This window comes from Eptatretus burgeri, chromosome 6 (genome assembly GCF_056783735.1).
Source record: "Eptatretus burgeri isolate ZD-2024b chromosome 6, Ebu_testis_v1, whole genome shotgun sequence".
Lineage (NCBI taxonomy): Eukaryota > Metazoa > Chordata > Myxini > Myxiniformes > Myxinidae > Eptatretus > Eptatretus burgeri.
In genome coordinates, this window is record NC_140966.1 from 106611317 (window position 1) to 106629339 (window position 18023).

Consider the following 18023-nt stretch of genomic DNA (forward strand, 5'->3'; position numbering starts at 1 on the left):
CACTAGCGATCGAGTGGAACGCAAGGAGGGTTACGCAGGGTGGAGATCTATATTTCATGACTGGGGAGACTGGTTACTGTGCCTGGTAGGGGCAGCAATCCTAATCATCATGGGAATCATTTTTGGAGTATTTCTGATCAAACGTCTCATTTCCATTTGTCTAAAGAAATGCTGTGAAGCCTCACCCCTCACCCAGGCCATCATAATAATTAACAGCGAACTCATGGAGGAAGAGCGCGAGGACCTCTGTATGGGGCCACAACCAGACCCGACCCCCACCAGCTGAGGAGCCAACAAGGTGTTCTGGCGGAGGGCGCCCTGGGGAAGACTCTTCCAGGTATTACTGATTACTCAACGAACTTTCAAGTGAAAAGGTAAGCCAAACATGGACTCATGCATCTCACTACACACGAAGATACAGGAAGTTGTAACAAGAAAGAAAGGAAATCTACAAGTAAAATGCTGATGGAGGTTTATGATAGATGTGGCAGTGTTTTGACTAGCATATGCATAATCGTGGAAAATGGACAATACCAGATGGTGAAGGCATGTATGGAAAATACTTGTATGACCCTTATATGTAAATATGCATCTCATGAGACTCTTTTGTCTTCTAGCGCAAGTTGAGAAAGGAGCTTACACCATGCCTTGAGCGCTCACAGTGCTGCTCACCCATTATTACATTTGCATATTGTAAATATTATTGTTGTAATTAGTGTTGAGTATAATTGCCTAAATAATAATGTTGCTGTTAATATTGTATAGACTTGTAGTGCCTTTAATATTGTGTGGACTTAACTAACATCAAATTTGTATATGACAACTTAATGGGAGACTTGTGGCAGTGGGCAAGACAAAAGGCAACAGAAGCTAACCTGAACCACTGGCAGTTGGGGACTTCTCATTTGGGGAATGTTGATGGCTATCCACGGCATTTGCAAATCCCGTTTGGCAGGCGCGGGGGCCTAGGGGTAGCTGCTACAGGAACCAAATAGGGGTCCACTCGGTTGGTGAGTATCAGGTGTGGCTGGGTATGGTCAAAATATGACCAAGGAGGGAAACTGTTATGATGATATGCTAGGTGGTCATATTTTGGACCATTAGCTGTGTGTTAATCAGCTGTCGGGATTCTAACCTTGCTTGTAATTGTGTATTATTCAAACCTTGCTTTAAAATGTTGCTTTAAATGTATCATGCTGTTTTCACTATGTCTTTGATAACCCTTTATGGCTCTGCAGCTGCACAACAGCATGTCCTTGGGAAAACTGTGTATGCTGATATCCCACACATTCCTGTTCTTAGTCATCACCAGAGTTTCGCCTTTGCTATCAGCAGGTGCCAGTGTAGGGGTGTAGGAGTCTTAGAAAGTTATTAGTTTGCAAGATGAACTGTTGGGTTGCGAATCTGAGGATTGACTGATCCAACTTCCCTGAGGGCCCCTAGGGAGGGGGGAAAGAAGCCCACTGCCGCATTTATTTCTTTATTTCTTTATCCCTTAAGCACACACTTGTAGTCCACACCCATTTCTGCTTTTGTGTGATTATATATACAACTGTTTTGAAGTAAGAATCTCAATGTGGTCCGGGGGCACCTGACTGAAGGGCCTTTGGGCTGCATTCCGCATGCGTAGTGCCATCTTCTGAAATAAATCGTATCATTCGAGAACCCTCATTCGACTCTGTCATTACTCGGCCGGGTGAAGAGTCATAACAGATAGGAGTTCAGCTGTGCCAAGGAAGGACTTTGTATGACAGAGGATGCCCAGTCAGTGGCTGGTTTTGGAGGCCAAATTTCGAATGTGGTTTGCTAAAGAAAGATCATGACTAATAGTGAGACCCAGGAGTTTGAATGAATGCCATTTGAAGTGAGGGAAGGGATGGAAGGGGAGCATACACCAGAGACAGACTTAACAAGGTGCCACCAGGTTTTAGAGGAGGGAGACAAGTTTGAAAACAATGAAAATGATGGTGTCAAAATGTCAATATAATGTACTCATCCATCGCAAAATTGCTCATATTTTCCCTTTGAACTTTGGGAACCACAATTGAAGTTATATTCCCCTGATTGTGGATGCAACCTCCCATTGCACTGTGACTGCAAACACTCATCCAAACCAATGGTAACAAACCAGGTGCGTTACCATGGGGTTCCTGACGACATTGAAGTAGATATTTGGCACTTTAACACCCCCACATCCAAAACATGCTTCTGGTGCTTGCACACCTATATTACAAAAACCTCGTGTATTTTCATTATATTTGGAATGACTCCTGATTTTTCCGATCAAGGGGCTGACGTCAAAACCCTAAGTGGACAAAACAGATCTCACTCCTCATCATGGGCACCACAGCTGACGGCAAGTAAAAAGACGACAAGTACCGGTGTAATCTCAAAAGTACTCACGGTTCAGGTGTATACATTGGCTTGAAACTGTGCCGGATGTACTGCGTTGAGTGGAACACGCGAAAGGCCAGGCCGGCGAGAAAGTCCCGAGATGACAAGAGGCCTGCCACGGGCCGCAGCTGGAAACCCGTACAAGCTGGAACACCAGAAACATTCACTGATTCATGAGCACTCATGCCACACTTTCTCATTTCAGAGCAGACAATCTTACTGAGTTGTCGTTAATGTGGACATCTAATTATTACATGACTTAACTAGAACGGGCACTCGGTAGAGCGCATACCTTTGCCGCCGCAACTTTTTTCCGGGCACATTTGAAAAACGTCATTTTAAAACGTCCATGACGTCACAACCGTCAGTCCGATTGACGTCAAATTTGGTGTGTAACCTCCTTGAAGGCAGTCCAACAAAATGGAATGATAAACACTGAAAAATTAAAAAGTTGAAAAATGACGTCATCTTTTGACATCATTTTGACGCACTTCCGGGGACGTCACGTCCAAGCGGGGATTACCATTCTGAAAGCTCGTAGTTCACTGAACGTTTTAACGTTGGTTTCATGATAATAGCTCTATTAGATCTGAAGCTATGCCTACAAGTATATTTTGACCTTGAGTGTGACCTTGACCTTGACTACAGAGTTAATTGGCAAAACCTGTACATCACTAAACAGATATTTTGGTACTGATCCTAATGCCTGGATTTGGGAGACTTTGCTTTAAATATTATATAGATATTTGAATGTAAAATATCAGGACATTTTAGCCACAATTGAAAAACGTCATGTTCAAACGTCAATGACGTCATAACGGTCAGTCCGATCGAAGTCAAATTTGGTGTGTGATGTCCTTAAGGTAAGTCCTACAAAACGGTGTGATCAAAACTGATGAGATCGAAAATTGAAAATTTACATCATCTTGTGACGTCATTTAGACGCACTTCCGATGACGTTACATCAAATCCGACACTCATATCCGAAAGGTATCTCGCCATGGAACAACATGGCGGTGGTTGCATGTCGATAGCTGTATTATGAAGGAAGTTATGCTCAAAAGAGTGTTTTTGACCTTTTCATGACCTTGACCTTGACCTTTGACCCGATCGCTCCCAAAATCTAATCAAATCGTCCTTGCATACTCACGACTCATCCCACCAAATTTCATACAATTCGGTTTTATACTTTCTGAGTTATGCGAATAACAAACAAACACACATATTCACAAATAAATAAATACACAGCGACCAAAACATAACCTTTCGCAGAATGCGAAGGTAAATATAGGTGGTAGTGGTGTGGGTGGGATGGAGTGTGATACATATATGTTGTAGGAGGTGATGTGGGAGGTAAAATGAGAACATTTTAATTGAGAACAGAAAAGATCATGACACTCCCTCCAGTCCTACTAAAAAGCTGTCCTTCATCCCCTCATGCTTTTCCCATGCCATCTAGCACCCCCCCCCATGCCCCCTCCCACCTGCTCTCTTCTATTCTGACTCAACCCCTCATGTGACTTTCCTTTCTCACACTATTCCACTCATGTGTGATATCTTTGTCTCCATGTTCGCCTTTGATCCTCCATCAGTGTGAGAACCTACTGCCCTCTATCGCTTCGGATCTACCACGATCCTGACCTTTTTACAAAAACAAGAATGATTAAAAATAACAAGAGAGAAAGCATGAATTAAGAATTGGACTGGGAGGAATGGAGAGATAAGGGAAAAGGGTGAGAGAGAGATGGAATAGGGAAGTGTCAAGTTGTATGTATGGAGCATATACAGGGGGTTAAAACCTTTGTGTACATAGACCTTTGGCTTTAAGGTCAAGGCCTTTGGCCACCTATGTGTGTGTAAATTCATAGACAGACAAACACATTCTTCTTTATGTCGCTGTCCTGCACAAGTACCTCCATGATAAAATCACATACTCTTCTCCAAGAGACACTATGGCATCTTTAATGTCCAGCAGCTAATGTGAACAAGTGAGACATCCCTGGAGGACATCTGAATGAATGTGGAGTCTGGAAGGAGTAAGAAGAGTAGCCTTTTGTGGCAAGAGTAATGTATTAATCGAAAGCAATGTTTTCACACACAAATTCCAGAATAAATTGGGAGTTTTGAGGGATGAGATGTGCGTGAACGGAAGGTATTAGGTAGAAAATTCGGACTAAAGTTAATCCGCTTAAGAACCAGGATTAGCACCATGGAGTTCGTGAGACGGTGTGAAAATAGCACAGACATTTGATCCGGAATAACTTTCTCTGAGGACGCAACTCGCAATCTAAGGATGTAAAGACGTAACATGATTTGCTCTTCCAAAGGATTGACTCTGCTTTTCAATGACATTTACTCTTCCGCTGTTCCATGAACTAAGGTTTTGTATGAATGACCTAAACATGTGATTTTCACCAACACATGCAGGCGTGACTTGCAATCCCCACCAATTGTAGACAGAATGCACCAAGGATAGATCGTTACCAGCACTGAGAGTGAGCCAGAATGTTACCACATTTCACCCAAGGCCACTTCTTGTCTGCGTGTGTCTGAAGTCAGTCGGATGTTGTCTAATGTCGCTGTCTGCATGTAACAGCTCCTCCATGAACCTTAGAACCCACACAAAGAATGAAGTAAATAATTCTGATGAAACTTGCCTGATTGGATTTGGAGCGTTCCTTTAAAGAAGTTATTAAAATTAACTTCAGATTTTAAATGATCCTTTAATTTCTACTAGCCGTGCATACCCATCAGCGAAGTGATGGGTATGCATGGCTAGTTAAATAAATAAAATTAAAATAAAGAGAATGTTGCACTTCCCAAACATATTGCATGTCGATCGGTCGGTCTCATTGAGGATGAAAAATGAAATGAAACACAAAAAATAGTGATCGTTAAAAAAATGTGGTGGTGGTGGTGTTTCACTACTACTTCCCTGTATACCATTATATATTTTCCAACGAGCAAATACAACCTGAGAGAGGGATAGGGATGGGAGGGAGAGGGATAGGAGTGGGAGGGAGAGGGAAAGGGATGGCAGAGAGAGGGATAGGGGTGGCAGAGAGAGGGATAGGGGTGGCAGAGAGAGGGATAGGGGTGGCAGAGAGAGGGATAGGGGTGGCAGAGAGAGGGATAGGGTGGCAGAGAGAGGGATAGGGGTGGCAGAGAGAGGGATAGGGGCGGCAGAGAGAGGGATAGGCGCGGCAGAGAGATGGATAGGCGTTGGAGAGAGAGGGATAGGCGTGGGAGAGAGAGGGATAGGCGTGGGAGAGAGAGGGATAGGAGTGGGAGAGAGAGGGATAGGGGTGGCAGAGAGAGGGATAGGGGTGGCAGAGAGAAGGATACGGGTGGGAGAGAGAGGGAGAGGGCTGGGAGAGAGAGGGATAGGGATGGGAAGGAGAAGGCTGGGAGAGAGAGGGCTGGGAGAGAGAGGGCTGGGAGAGAGAGGGCTGGGAGAGAGAGAGGGCTGGGAGAGAGAGGGCTGGGAGAGAGAGGGCTGGGGGAGAGAGGGCTGGGGGAGAGAGGGCTGGGAGAGAGAGGGCTGGGAGAGAGAGGGCTGGGAGAGAGAGGGGTGGGAGAGAGGGAGAGAGAGGGAGTGGGCTGGGAGAGAGAGGGCTGGGAGAGAGAGGGCTGGGGGAGAGAGGAGTGGGGGAGAGAGAGAGAGAGAGAGAGAGAGAGAGAGAGAGAGAGAGAGAGAGAGAGAGAGAGAGAGAGAGAGAGAGAGAGAGAGAGAGAGAGAGAGAGAGAGAGAGGAGTGGGAGAGAGAGAGGGATAGGGGTGGCAGAGAGAGGATAGGGGTGGCAGAGAGAGGGATAGGGGTGGCAGATAGAGGGATAGGGGTGGCAGATAGAGGGATGGGGTGGGAGAGAGAGGGATAGGAGTGGGAGAGAGAGGGATAGGGGTGTCAGAGAGAGGGATAGGGGTGGCAGAGAGAGGGATAGGGGTGGCAGAGAGGGGGATAGGGGTGTCAGATAGAGGGATAGAGGTGGCAGATAGAGGGATAGGCGCGGCAGAGAGAGGGATGGGGTGGGAGAGAGAGGGATAGGAGTGGGAGAGGGAGAGAGAGAGAGAGAGAGAGAGAGAGGGATAGAGAGTGGGAGAGAGAGGGAGGGAGGGATAAGGGTGGGAGAGAGAGGCATCGGGGTGGGAGAGAGAGGGATAGGAGTGAGAGAGAGAGGCATAGGGGTGGGAGAGTGATGGGTGGGATATGGGAAGAGAGAGGGACAGGTAAGAGAGAGTGGAGGGGGAGGGGGAGAGAGGAAACTGGGTAGAGTGCAGAGGGGGGGAGGAGTGGGGGGGTCTGGCAGATGTGATGCCCAGCTTAACGTCCATCTGAGAGACTGCATGCACATCGATGAATCACCCTGCTTGTGAAATACCAAGATGACAGTTTATGAATGGAGGAGGAGATTGGGGCCATACTCTGTGCAGAGCGTTGGTGCTGCTAAAGCAGTCTCCTTGGTTATTGCGCACAATCCTGGAGAGGTCGGCACTCCGACACAGTATACCATCATGCTGACACTCATTTTGCTGACTGCAGAAGGATGGCAGGTCGAGTTAACCTCACCTGGTATTAATTCAACAGCTGAGCGAGATTTGAACTCAGGACCCGAGGATCCAAAGCCTGCCACACGAACCATTAAGCCAATACCAGGCTTATAAGTGGGTCGGGATTCAAACCCAGGCGAGACAGCTCAGAGCGACCATGCATACGTCTCGGCTATCCTGCTGTGATCTAGCAATTCATTACGTTATGAAAAGTGAATTGATCTGAGTAACAGTTCCGAATGCTGAAAAAAAAAACCTTTCATTTGTCCAATTTGCACATTCTTTGACACCCCTTCCTCTCCTTCACCTCCGGAGAGTTGTATGGTGGAGGAGGGGGGTTAAGAGAAGGATTGCGTGAGGAAAGAAAAGGGAAAACAGCATGAGGGGAGAGGGAGGCAGCATGAGGGGAGGGAGAGGCAGCATGAGGGGAGGGAGAGGCAGCAGGGGGGGAGGGGGCAGCATGAGGGGAGGGGGGAAGCATGAGGGGAGGGGGAAGCATGAGGGGAGGGGGCAGCATGAGGGAAGGGAGGTAGCATGAGGGGAGGGGGCAGCATGAGGGGAGGGGGCAGCATGAGGGGAGGGGGAGGGAAGGCAGCATAAGGGGAGGGAAGGCAGCATAAGGGGTGGGGGGGGGTAGGCAGCATAAGGGGAGGGTAGGCAGCATAAGGGGTGGGAAGGCAGCATAAGGGGAGGGAAAGCAGCATAAGGGGAGGGTAGGCAGCATGCCAGGGTGTCATCAGGGTGATAAGATGCGCCCAAACAGCAACGTTTTCTTTTTAACCACCATGTTCTCTATAAAACCCAGTCGGTAGCATTTAGAAATTAAAACGAATGCTATCTACTTGGGAAAGGCCTGCCTGCATGCAGCCCACACCCACACCCCTCTACCCCCCCCACCACACACACCCCTCTCCCCCCCCACCACACACACACCCCTCTCCCCCCACCACACACACACCCCTCTCCCCCCACCACACACACACCCCTCTCCCCCCCCACCACACACACACATTCCTCCAAACTCTTTGTGGTCCATGCTAACTGTGCACGTGCACCCGCGATATACTCATCCTTTCACTTGCACACATGTACAGTTTTCCTGATGCCTGCACTGCATGGTGGCACATCCTGCATGGCTTTGATGCCGCAGCATGTCCGATCCCCACGAGACTTCGGCACTGCAGCACGTCTGCTCCCCACATGCAGAAGCACATGGTTCGCGATACATCCGCATAACCTCCCTCACCGCACCATGCACCCAAGTTCGAGTTCAGATCACATGCCCATGAAACCCACGCACCACACACAAGTAACCAAACATGCAGGCAATCACACACCCCATGGAGAGTCATTTGTACCCATTTGTATCACGTCCGTGCGTGCTGTCTATGTACTTCATCGCTTGCAGAAACTACGGACCATTAATAAATTGAAGCAACTATTAGTATGTGTTCATGAATATTTTGTCATGAAAGTAGATCACACAAGACGGTATAAAGCAGAAAAAGCCTCTTCACTTACAGCAACAAAAAAGTTCTTCTTTGATTGCAGAAGTTACCAACTATCAATATGTTGGTGGAACTATAATAGCATGTATATATTAACATTTTGTAATGTTAGCAAATCGCCCAAAACAGAAACAGCAAACTGCGGATGTAATTGCCGATAAAAAAGGATCCCTGTGGACTGTCATCATGGATTGCAAAAGCAGTTCATAAAGCACGGCGTTTCACTCAATGAATTTACAGTTTCTGCACATTCATGAATCTTTTCTTCACTCAATATTATCATCCGAACAGTATAAAAAGTTAAGTTCAATGCTTTGCTTAAATAAACACACTAAGTTGTAAAAATCGCTAATTTTTTTTTAATTTACAGATTTCGACACTTATTCGTTGACGAGATCTGATTTTCAAAATCCAATACAATACTTCGATTATATACTTCAATTAGTCCATGAGAGTAGATTGTATTTCCAAAGCAAGGCATGTTTGAATAGGCCAAGCGAAATGGCAAATTAAGACCCCAGAGGGAGAGTTTGGTGTCTGAGGGCGTCCATGCAAGGATGCACCTGAAAAAAAGGATGTAATTAAATAAGGAAGTTAATTATCTTTAAAAGGGATGTTTTCATTAACCCAAACACCCAATTTTCACTCTTACAGTCCCTTAGGGGTCCCTTAGTATGCAATGCAAGGTTTCAGGCTGCTGGGTTTCATGATTTTGGAATTATAGAGGATCAAAACACACACACACACACCAATGGAATTGGGAGGCTGCAAAGCATGAGATGGTGTGACATGGAGAAGAGGCCGGCACTGAACCACGGACATGGAAACAGCATGGCTTTCTTAAGAAATGGAGACGTGTAGTGCTAGAAGAGATGTCGCTGCACGGAGCAGATATTGAGAGAATTGTGTACGGCTCATTGCAGCAGGATATGCGGCCCCTAGCGAAGCGGCAAGGCTACCATCTCGTTTGGAAAGAAGAACGGTCCACATGTGGCAGCACCCTGAGGAGAAAGAAGGCGAGTGGAACCATCATGGCCGAGATAACATTGTGCAAATGGCCGAGGGATCTCCTGGGAGGCCTCATGTTTGTCTTCAGATACCATGAGGAAAGGGGGCATTGCAGCTATGGAGTCAGAAAGATGTTGCCATATGGAGCTGAAGGTAAGAGAAGAGTGCACAGTTCATAAGAATAGGATATGTCACCCCAAGTGAAGCGGCAAGGCTAACATCTCAGTGGGGATGTTGAGTAGTCCATGTGGCGGCTCCCGGAGGAGGAAGAAAGTGAGCAAGAGCAGGACCATTGTGGTGGAGATACCGCATGGTGCGAATGGCCGAGGGCGCTCCTGGGAGGCCTCGAGTGGTACAACGGCAGCCCTGTGCGTGACACACAACAGGGCAGGTGTGTTGAATAGCATTTAAAAAAAACAATTTTGAACAAAGGGTCACAGGTCCCCAACAGAGAAAGCTCTGTGAGGTCTGTGCAGACACACCAGGTAGCCGGGGTGTGTCCTAAGGTAAAGGCTACACCTTGCACAAAATGAAGCAGTGCCCTGCATCAAAGCACAAAGCGAGGATGATGCTGCCTATCTCAAAGGAAAGACCTAAGCATGACAGCAAACATAAACACAATGAAAGCTGGAATTCTGAGGGGAGGGATGACGTCCTCACATGCAGAACAAGCTTTTCATTTGAAACGTGGGGGATGGGTGGTGTAGGAGACCGATTCATGGCTGCAGCACATACAGAAAACAGATGAAGAAATGACCCATTATAATGGGCAGAAGTATGAAGGGGAACAGAGGATAGAGAGGATGAGGATGATGAGGAACAACGTAATCTGGAAGAGGAGCTCGCTTATAAGATAGAGGAGGTGAGAATGATAATTAATTGAAGAAAGAACACAGCTAATTTGACGACATAATAATAAATGTACAAAAACACTAATCAACAGAATAAACTAATCTCAATATATGTATATGTACATATACATATATCAGCCCCTCTGAAAGAAATAAACATCATAAATTTTGCAGTGGCACTACTCATTCACTTTTTGTGCAAAGGCTTGTTATGACGGTTTGGTTATTCCAAACCATCATAACCTCCAGTGAGGAGATTGGCTACCTCTACTTCTCCAGCTAGCCTAGTAGTGGGATAACTGAGTCCCCCCCCCCCAATGGGTGGGTTTCCTCGATGGGTGGGTTTGTGAGTAACCCTTGTGGAACTAAAAACAACATCCACAAAAGCGGAAGGCAACCTAACTTTGCTAATAGCCAATTCACTATGCTGGTGGAGGAGTGGTGACACACCAGCGGAAAGCACTCGCCAAAACCTCCTACAACACAGAGAACCACAATGACATCCCTTTTTGAACATGGAGCCCCCGAGCAGGCCAACTGGGTTTGAAGCTGCTGGGGGTGAAGGTTATCATGCTTTCAATTATTTGCATTGTAATGATGCCTCACACTAAAAGCCTACATTGGATGGTGTGTGGTTGAAGATGCTTGAATAATGAAGCATGGGAACCTTTAGTTTAGGATGATGGAACATGACCACACTTTATGATACAGCACCTGAACATCTAATGGCCACATTGAAAAACGACCATTATGAAGTAATTGCTCTCAGTGAAACTCACAGCATTGACCAGAAAGAATCATTCAATGATCACATTGTGATATCAGGTGGTGAAACGCACTACACAGGTGTTGGTATGCTGATATCCACACAGGCAAAAATCAGCTCTCTTGCCACCTACTACATCTCAAATTAAATTATAGCTGTTCGTTCTTTGTTGAGGAAACGTATCCTTCTGTTTGTCTCTGTTGCAGCGGATGACGTTATTCATGACTTCCATGAGCAGCTGCGATCAATTCCAATAAAAGGAATTGTGACACTTGGAGTGGCTGGTGACTTCAATGCAAAACTTGGAAACCAATGCATTCTTCTCGTCATGGGACCTCATGGTTATGGTGACAGAAATCCAAGAGGAGATAGACTGGTTGAATTTTGCATGGAACAACTTCACTGCCACATTCTCCTGGTTTCTTCTCATATTTTTTCTTCTCATATTCAACGATCTTCTCATAAGGTAACTTGGATCACCAGGGAAAGAAACACAAGAAATGCCATTGATTACATTCAAATCAGCACAGAAGCAATGAATCACCTGACGGATTGTTGTTCCTACAGCACTTGCTTTGACACTGACCATTGGCTAGTAATTTGCAACTTGCAGTGGAAGTTCTGTCGTGTTGCTACTGCACATGGACTGCGATCAAAACGTCCAAATGTTGAAGCCCTAAAGTCAGACCGAACGTCTGAAGACTTTCCTTGGCTGGTTAGATTCCATATTGCACAAGGTGACTCTTGAAGTTATCGCAAGTACCATACACGATGTAACTCTTGAGATCTGTGTCATGCAAACATCTCAGAGGAAACAGCCCGATTTGTCTGGAAGAACACTTCAACTAATTGAGTGCAAGAGTCAGGCTGTAGGTAGGCACTCCAGAATTCACAGGTCTGAGGAATGAGGTCAAACACGAATGTCAGAAGGATCTTGAACAATGGTCGGTGGCAAATATTAACACAATGAACCCAAGCATACAGAGATCATGACTCCAGAACTCTGTTCAAAACTGCTGATGCTCTTCTTCAGAAATTCTGTGCACTTATGTGAACATGAAAGATGCAAATGGCTTGGTATTGGAGTCAGTCAAAAAAGAAATTCAACATTGGCATCAATATGCTAAGGAGCTATTCAAGTCCAACTGGTCATGTCCCACCCCTGCTCCCAGCACACAACTAAGGTTGAATGAAATCCACCCACACAGCAAGAAACCAAAAAAACTATTCAGGCACTGAAAAAAACATAATACTATCAGAGTTGATGATGTTACGTCGGAAGCTTGATATTTTACTAACAGCTTACTTTTTTACTAACGTCGGAAGTTTACTAATAGCTTGATATCTGGAACACCGGAAAGTGGCCACCGTCGATTACCAAGTAAGTGTATATTGCTTTGCACAAAAAGAATGACAGAGGTCTGTGCAGAAATCGCAGAATGCTTGTACTTATCAGCCATACAAGTAAGATCATTCTCAATGCATGTCAATGCAAAGAACCACCAGTATCGAAGTAAGACACCCATTGTAGTTTTGCATTTGGTAAGGGCACAACTGATGGGATCTACCTTCTGAAAAGGTGTGGCCGAAGCTTACTATGCAGGCAAATGCTCTCTCCACCTTGTCTTTGTTGACTATCAGAAGGCATTTGACTCTGTCAACTATGCATTACTGTTTACGAAACTGAGATTTTGGTAAAGAAGAGGATGTGGTGCGACTGCTTGAGGATCTCTACATCAACTCAAATGGTCAGCTCCATTGGAAAGGCCGGATGAAAGACGAGTTCGAGATGCCAGTCGAAGTACGACAAGGCTGCCCATTGTCCATATACTCTTCAGCCTCTACACTGAATGTCTCATGCAGGAGTGGTATGAACACACATCACACCAAAGGGCACTAAATGGAAGTGGTATCTCTGTAAAGGAGATCAGATGTGCCAATGACTTCATGTTGATGGCGCTATGTACAGCTGATGCAAAATAGATGCTTGCATCAGATGGGTATGGGCTAGTCCTCCATCCTGGCAAGACGGAATACATGGTTGTTCAGCCAACAATGGATGACAACACTATAGCTTAACACTTGATAACAATACCCCACGTCACATCTTTCAAGTACCTGGGCATGTCGATCAACCAAAATCTAGATGGCAGCAAGGAGGTGCAAATGAGGATAGGTATGGGCAAATCCACCCTTCACCAGTATAAATACCTGCGCTCCACCAGTGTCGGCCTAGAAACAAAGGCACAACTTGCTCAGGCACTAATCATGTCAAGAGTACTGTTTCGGCGACAAGACAGCTTCGGCCGAACCATCTGGTGACACCTGCTCAATATCAAGTGGCACAACCGTGTTATAAGTGAGTCTAATGGAGAGAATCGGCAACCAATGGTACCTCATCAGTAGCAATGTGATGGAATGCAAGGCAGCATGGCTGGGCCATGTGATTTGGCATGGTGCACTGGCATCAGCTGTTGTGGAAGGTTTACCAGAGGGATATCGTCGTTCATTAGGTTGACCAAAGATGCATTGGGTTGATAACATCCGAGAGTGGGCAGGATGAAATATAACTGAACTCAAAGCGGCAGCGGCTGTGTCGAAAGCGTCAGCAGTGGTTCTGGTGGTGTATAATTTGAGGAGGCGACCACAGGCTTACGCCAATGTCGAATGATGATACTCATTCAGGAAAAAAGTAAGAACAAAACACTGCAAGAAGAGAACAGGTCCCACAAATAAAAACAAAGCACCACCATGGAAAAATAGCCTGGAGAGATGGAGGGAGATGCTCAGAAAGGAAATGGTAGAGATTCAGCAATTCCAAAGAAAAAAATCAAAGCCCAAAACTAAAGTGGAGAATTCAAAAAATAAAAAAAAACAAACATAAAATTGAAGTCAAAAACCTTGAGTGAATGGTTGCTGAAAACAAACTGAAAATAGAAATGATAGCTAGAAAGGATCTGAAAAGGCAAAGTCCATTTGTGTGCACTTTGTATTCAGACTTCTTCTACCGTATGCTAAACATGACAAAAACAGCTAAAAAAAAAAAATATATATATATATATATATATATATAATATATATATATATATATATATATATATATATAAAATATATATATTAAAAAAAATATATATATATATGTGACGATTTTAGGTTACCTTTACCTTTTGACCTCAAAAGCAATAGGCTTCAGTGATATAATATGCAAATCCTGCTCAAATTTCAAGTCAATCCAATGAAAATTAATGATTTTATTCAACCTTGACCTTTGATCTTTTTGACCTAAAAAAAACAACTGGCTTCGAGATTTTTATTTGTGAACCAAATCAGTGACCCAATATGCAAATTCTTAAAGCTTCAGGTCATTGGATGAAAATTGACAATTTTATGTGATGCTAACCAAATTATTCATTTGTCTTTGCCATATTCTCATAATACTATTTTTTGTTTGCTTTGTTAAAATTTTGATGACAAATCTCAAAGGTAAAAATAGTTATGGCCCAGACAGACACAGAAGAGACACACAGACGCACACATAGAAGTAATTGCAAAACACCGTTTCCTGCTGTGCGGGGGACAGGTTAATAAAAATACTATAATGAGGCTAACAGCAGGAGAAAACAAGGCCAGATGTTTGAAAACAACCCAAAAATATTCGACCGTGAACTATGGAAACAGAAGCAGATTGGGTCATCCCCTCCTGAAAAAGATGAATTTGAACAATTCTGGAAAGGAAATTTATGAACATCAAAAATAACACAATAAGGAAGAGAATGGATCCAAAACCTGGAAGAGAAGAAGCAACACCTCAAGGAAATTCCCCCAGTAATAATTGATGCAGAAGAGAGAAGACAGCAACTTGCAAAAATGGCAAACTTCAAAAGCTCTGGCACAGATGGGATCTCGAACTTCCGGCTAGAGCAATTTGATGCTCTCCACATTCACTATTCTCGAGCATTCAATTAACTTGTCCAAGGCGATCAGGAAATGGATGAACGGCTCACAGAAGGTAACACCTTCCTCACCTCAAAATCTGAAGAAACCCGACTACCTCACGAATTCCAGCCAATAAACAGTTTAACAACAACATACAGACTTTTAACATGAATTGCCATAGAAATGATGAACCACCACCTAATATGACAAGGAGGCCAAGAGGCAGAATAGAAAGGATGCAAGACAGGATGATATGGAACAATAGACCACTGACTACTCAACAATGCCATACTCAAAAACTGCAATACCAGAAGAATCAAATTGTCCACAGCCTCGATAGACTATAAAAAAGCTTTTGACAGTGTCCCACATTCATGGATGATAAAGTGCGTGCAAATGTACAAGACAAATGCACAAATAATCAATCTGATTGGGAAAGCTAATCCAGCAGCACTCGGAAGGAAAGATCGAAATACCAGGAGTACCAGCATGTGGGATCTTCCAAGGAAACAGCTTTTCCCCTCTCCTGTTTTGCCTTGTGCTGGATCCACCAAGTAACCTCATTAATGAGCAAGCACATTGATATACCCTAACGTCCAAAGAAACAAGAAAGGTGACACATCTACTGTACATTGAAACAATGAAAAATTGGTGGAACAATTGAAATTAGTGAAATGGTAGACTACTCTGATGGCATCCAAATTGAATTTGGTCTCGATAAGTGTGCCAAGTGCACATTCATGCAAGGAAGCACAACAAAAATGGACAACATAAAAATCAACCTTGATACTACAGTACAGGAGCCAGACAACAAAACATCTTACAAATACCTTGGAGAAGAAGAAAGCCACCAAATTTGTCATAAAAAAAATATGCAAAACAATTACCAAAGAATACCTGCATAGAACAAGGCTGATCCTAAAAGCATAACTCTCTCAAAGGAACAAAATCAAAAGCCAATACAAACTAGCAGTACCAGTATTCAAATACAGCTGCTAAATAGTGAAACAAGAAGGTGACGGCCTGATGGAACTCAATCAAGTGGACAGAGCGATGACTGCAGGATTATCAGAGTTTGTGAAAAGTTAAACAGACTACTGAATATAATTTGTACACAAGCATGAACACAACAAACCAGAAAAGGTACCTCTCACACACCTTGCAAAAAACTTCCAAAAACAGGTGCAAATAGAAGATATCATGCTCACACACCAAACCAAAACATCAACAAATAAAACCCAAACAATTGTAGAAAGACACAAAAGAACAAGTAAAAATAGACATAAAATGTCATAGCCCCCATAGTTTTAGTAATTTTGCTGTACGGAGTTAAAGGATTAGCCCATATTTATGAACAACTAAAATGTCCGCCAGTCTACCAGTTGGCCTTATTTGATCAGTCACAAAAAAGTGAGGGGCAGGTTTATAGCATCATGTTCTGTGATTTTGCCAAGTTTGAACAAAATCGGACCATGCATGTCGGAGAAATGGTTGGGGACACGTTGAAGTAACAAAATGGCTGCCAGTCGGCCATCTTGGATCTGATCTCAAGAAAAACCATGACGTACCTATGTAAGCCATCATTCTTTATCTGGGTGCCAAGTTTGAACAACATTGCTTAATGCTTGTCCGAGAAATGGTTGAGGACGTGCTCAACATCAGGGTTGTTGTTTTTTTACAACTAAAATGGCTGCCAGTCGGCCATCTTGGATCTGATCTCAAAAAAATGATGTGCATACGTAAGCCATCATTTGATTTCTCTGTGCCAAGTTTGAACAATATCAGTAAATGCATATCCAAGAAATTGTTTAGCAGATGTTCAACATCTGGTGTTTTTTTACAACTAAAATGGCCACCAGTCTATCATCCGGCCATCTTTGATCAGGTTGCAAAATTAAGTTTGGTGCAAGTGTATGCCATTGTGTACTGTGCTTTTGCTAAGTTTGAACAAAATCTGATCATGCATGTCGGAGAGATGGTTGGGGACACCTTTAAGTAACAAAATGGCTGCCAGTCGGCAATCTTGAATCTGATCTCAAAAACACATGATGTGCATACATAAGCCATTATTATTTATCTGTGTGCAAAGTTGGAATGACATCGGTAAATGCATGTTTGAGAAATGGTTGAGGATGTGTTTGACACCAGGTTCTTTTTGACAACTAAAATGTCTGCTGGTCGGCCATCTTGGATTTGATCTCGAAAAAAACAAGACCTGCTTATGTAAGCCATCATTCTTTATCAGTTTGAAAAGTTTTAACAAGATCAGAAAATGCAGTCTGAGAAATGGTTGAGGACGTGTTCAACATCTGTTTTTTTTCCAAATAAAATGGCTGCCAGTTGGCCATTTGGAATCTGATCTTGAAAAAAAAAATGATGTGCATGTGGAAGCCATCATTCGTCATGTGTGTGCCAAGTTTAAACCACAAGTTTAAACCACGTAAATGCATGTCTGAGAAATGGTTGAGGACGTGTTCAACATCGGGGGTTTTTGCAACAAAAATGGCCGCCAGTCGGCCAATTATGTGCATATGCAAGCCTTCATTCAGTATCGGCTTGCCAAGTTTGAAAAACATCAGTAAATGCATGTCCGAAAATTGGTTGAGGACGTGTTCAACAACGGGTTCTTTTTTACAACTAAAATGGCCGCCAGTCAACCATCTTGGATTTGATCACGAAAAAAGGATATGCTTATGTAAGCCTTCATTTGTTATCTGTGCCAAGTTTGAATAAAATTGGTAAATGCATGTCCGAGAACTCCATTTCACCTTCTGAAACCTGAATTATGGAGATAACAATCAACGACACACACACACACACACACACACACACACACACACACACACACACACACACACACACACACACACACGAAGATGTGGCGGTCGGAGGGAGGTGGCAAGATTTGCCACTCATGCCACCTTCCTCTCGCCTGGGATGGGCATCGAGTACATCAGTTTCAAGGGCAGTGAATAGAGATCTGAAAATGGCAGCTTCGATGGGACGAGATGT

At 44.1% G+C, this 18023-nt stretch overlaps 1 protein-coding gene across 2 annotated transcripts in view; it reads right to left on the bottom strand.

Annotated features, from left to right (window-relative positions):
- PAH (phenylalanine hydroxylase) overlaps positions 1-18023 on the bottom strand; it is a 173225-nt gene that overhangs the window by 52341 nt on the left and 102861 nt on the right. For both annotated transcript variants that reach the window (XM_085886580.1, XM_085886579.1), the window contains exon 7: positions 2404-2539. In XM_085886580.1, coding sequence (XP_085742706.1) covers positions 2404-2539 — 136 coding nt within the window. The remainder of the gene's footprint in view (positions 1-2403; positions 2540-18023) is intronic.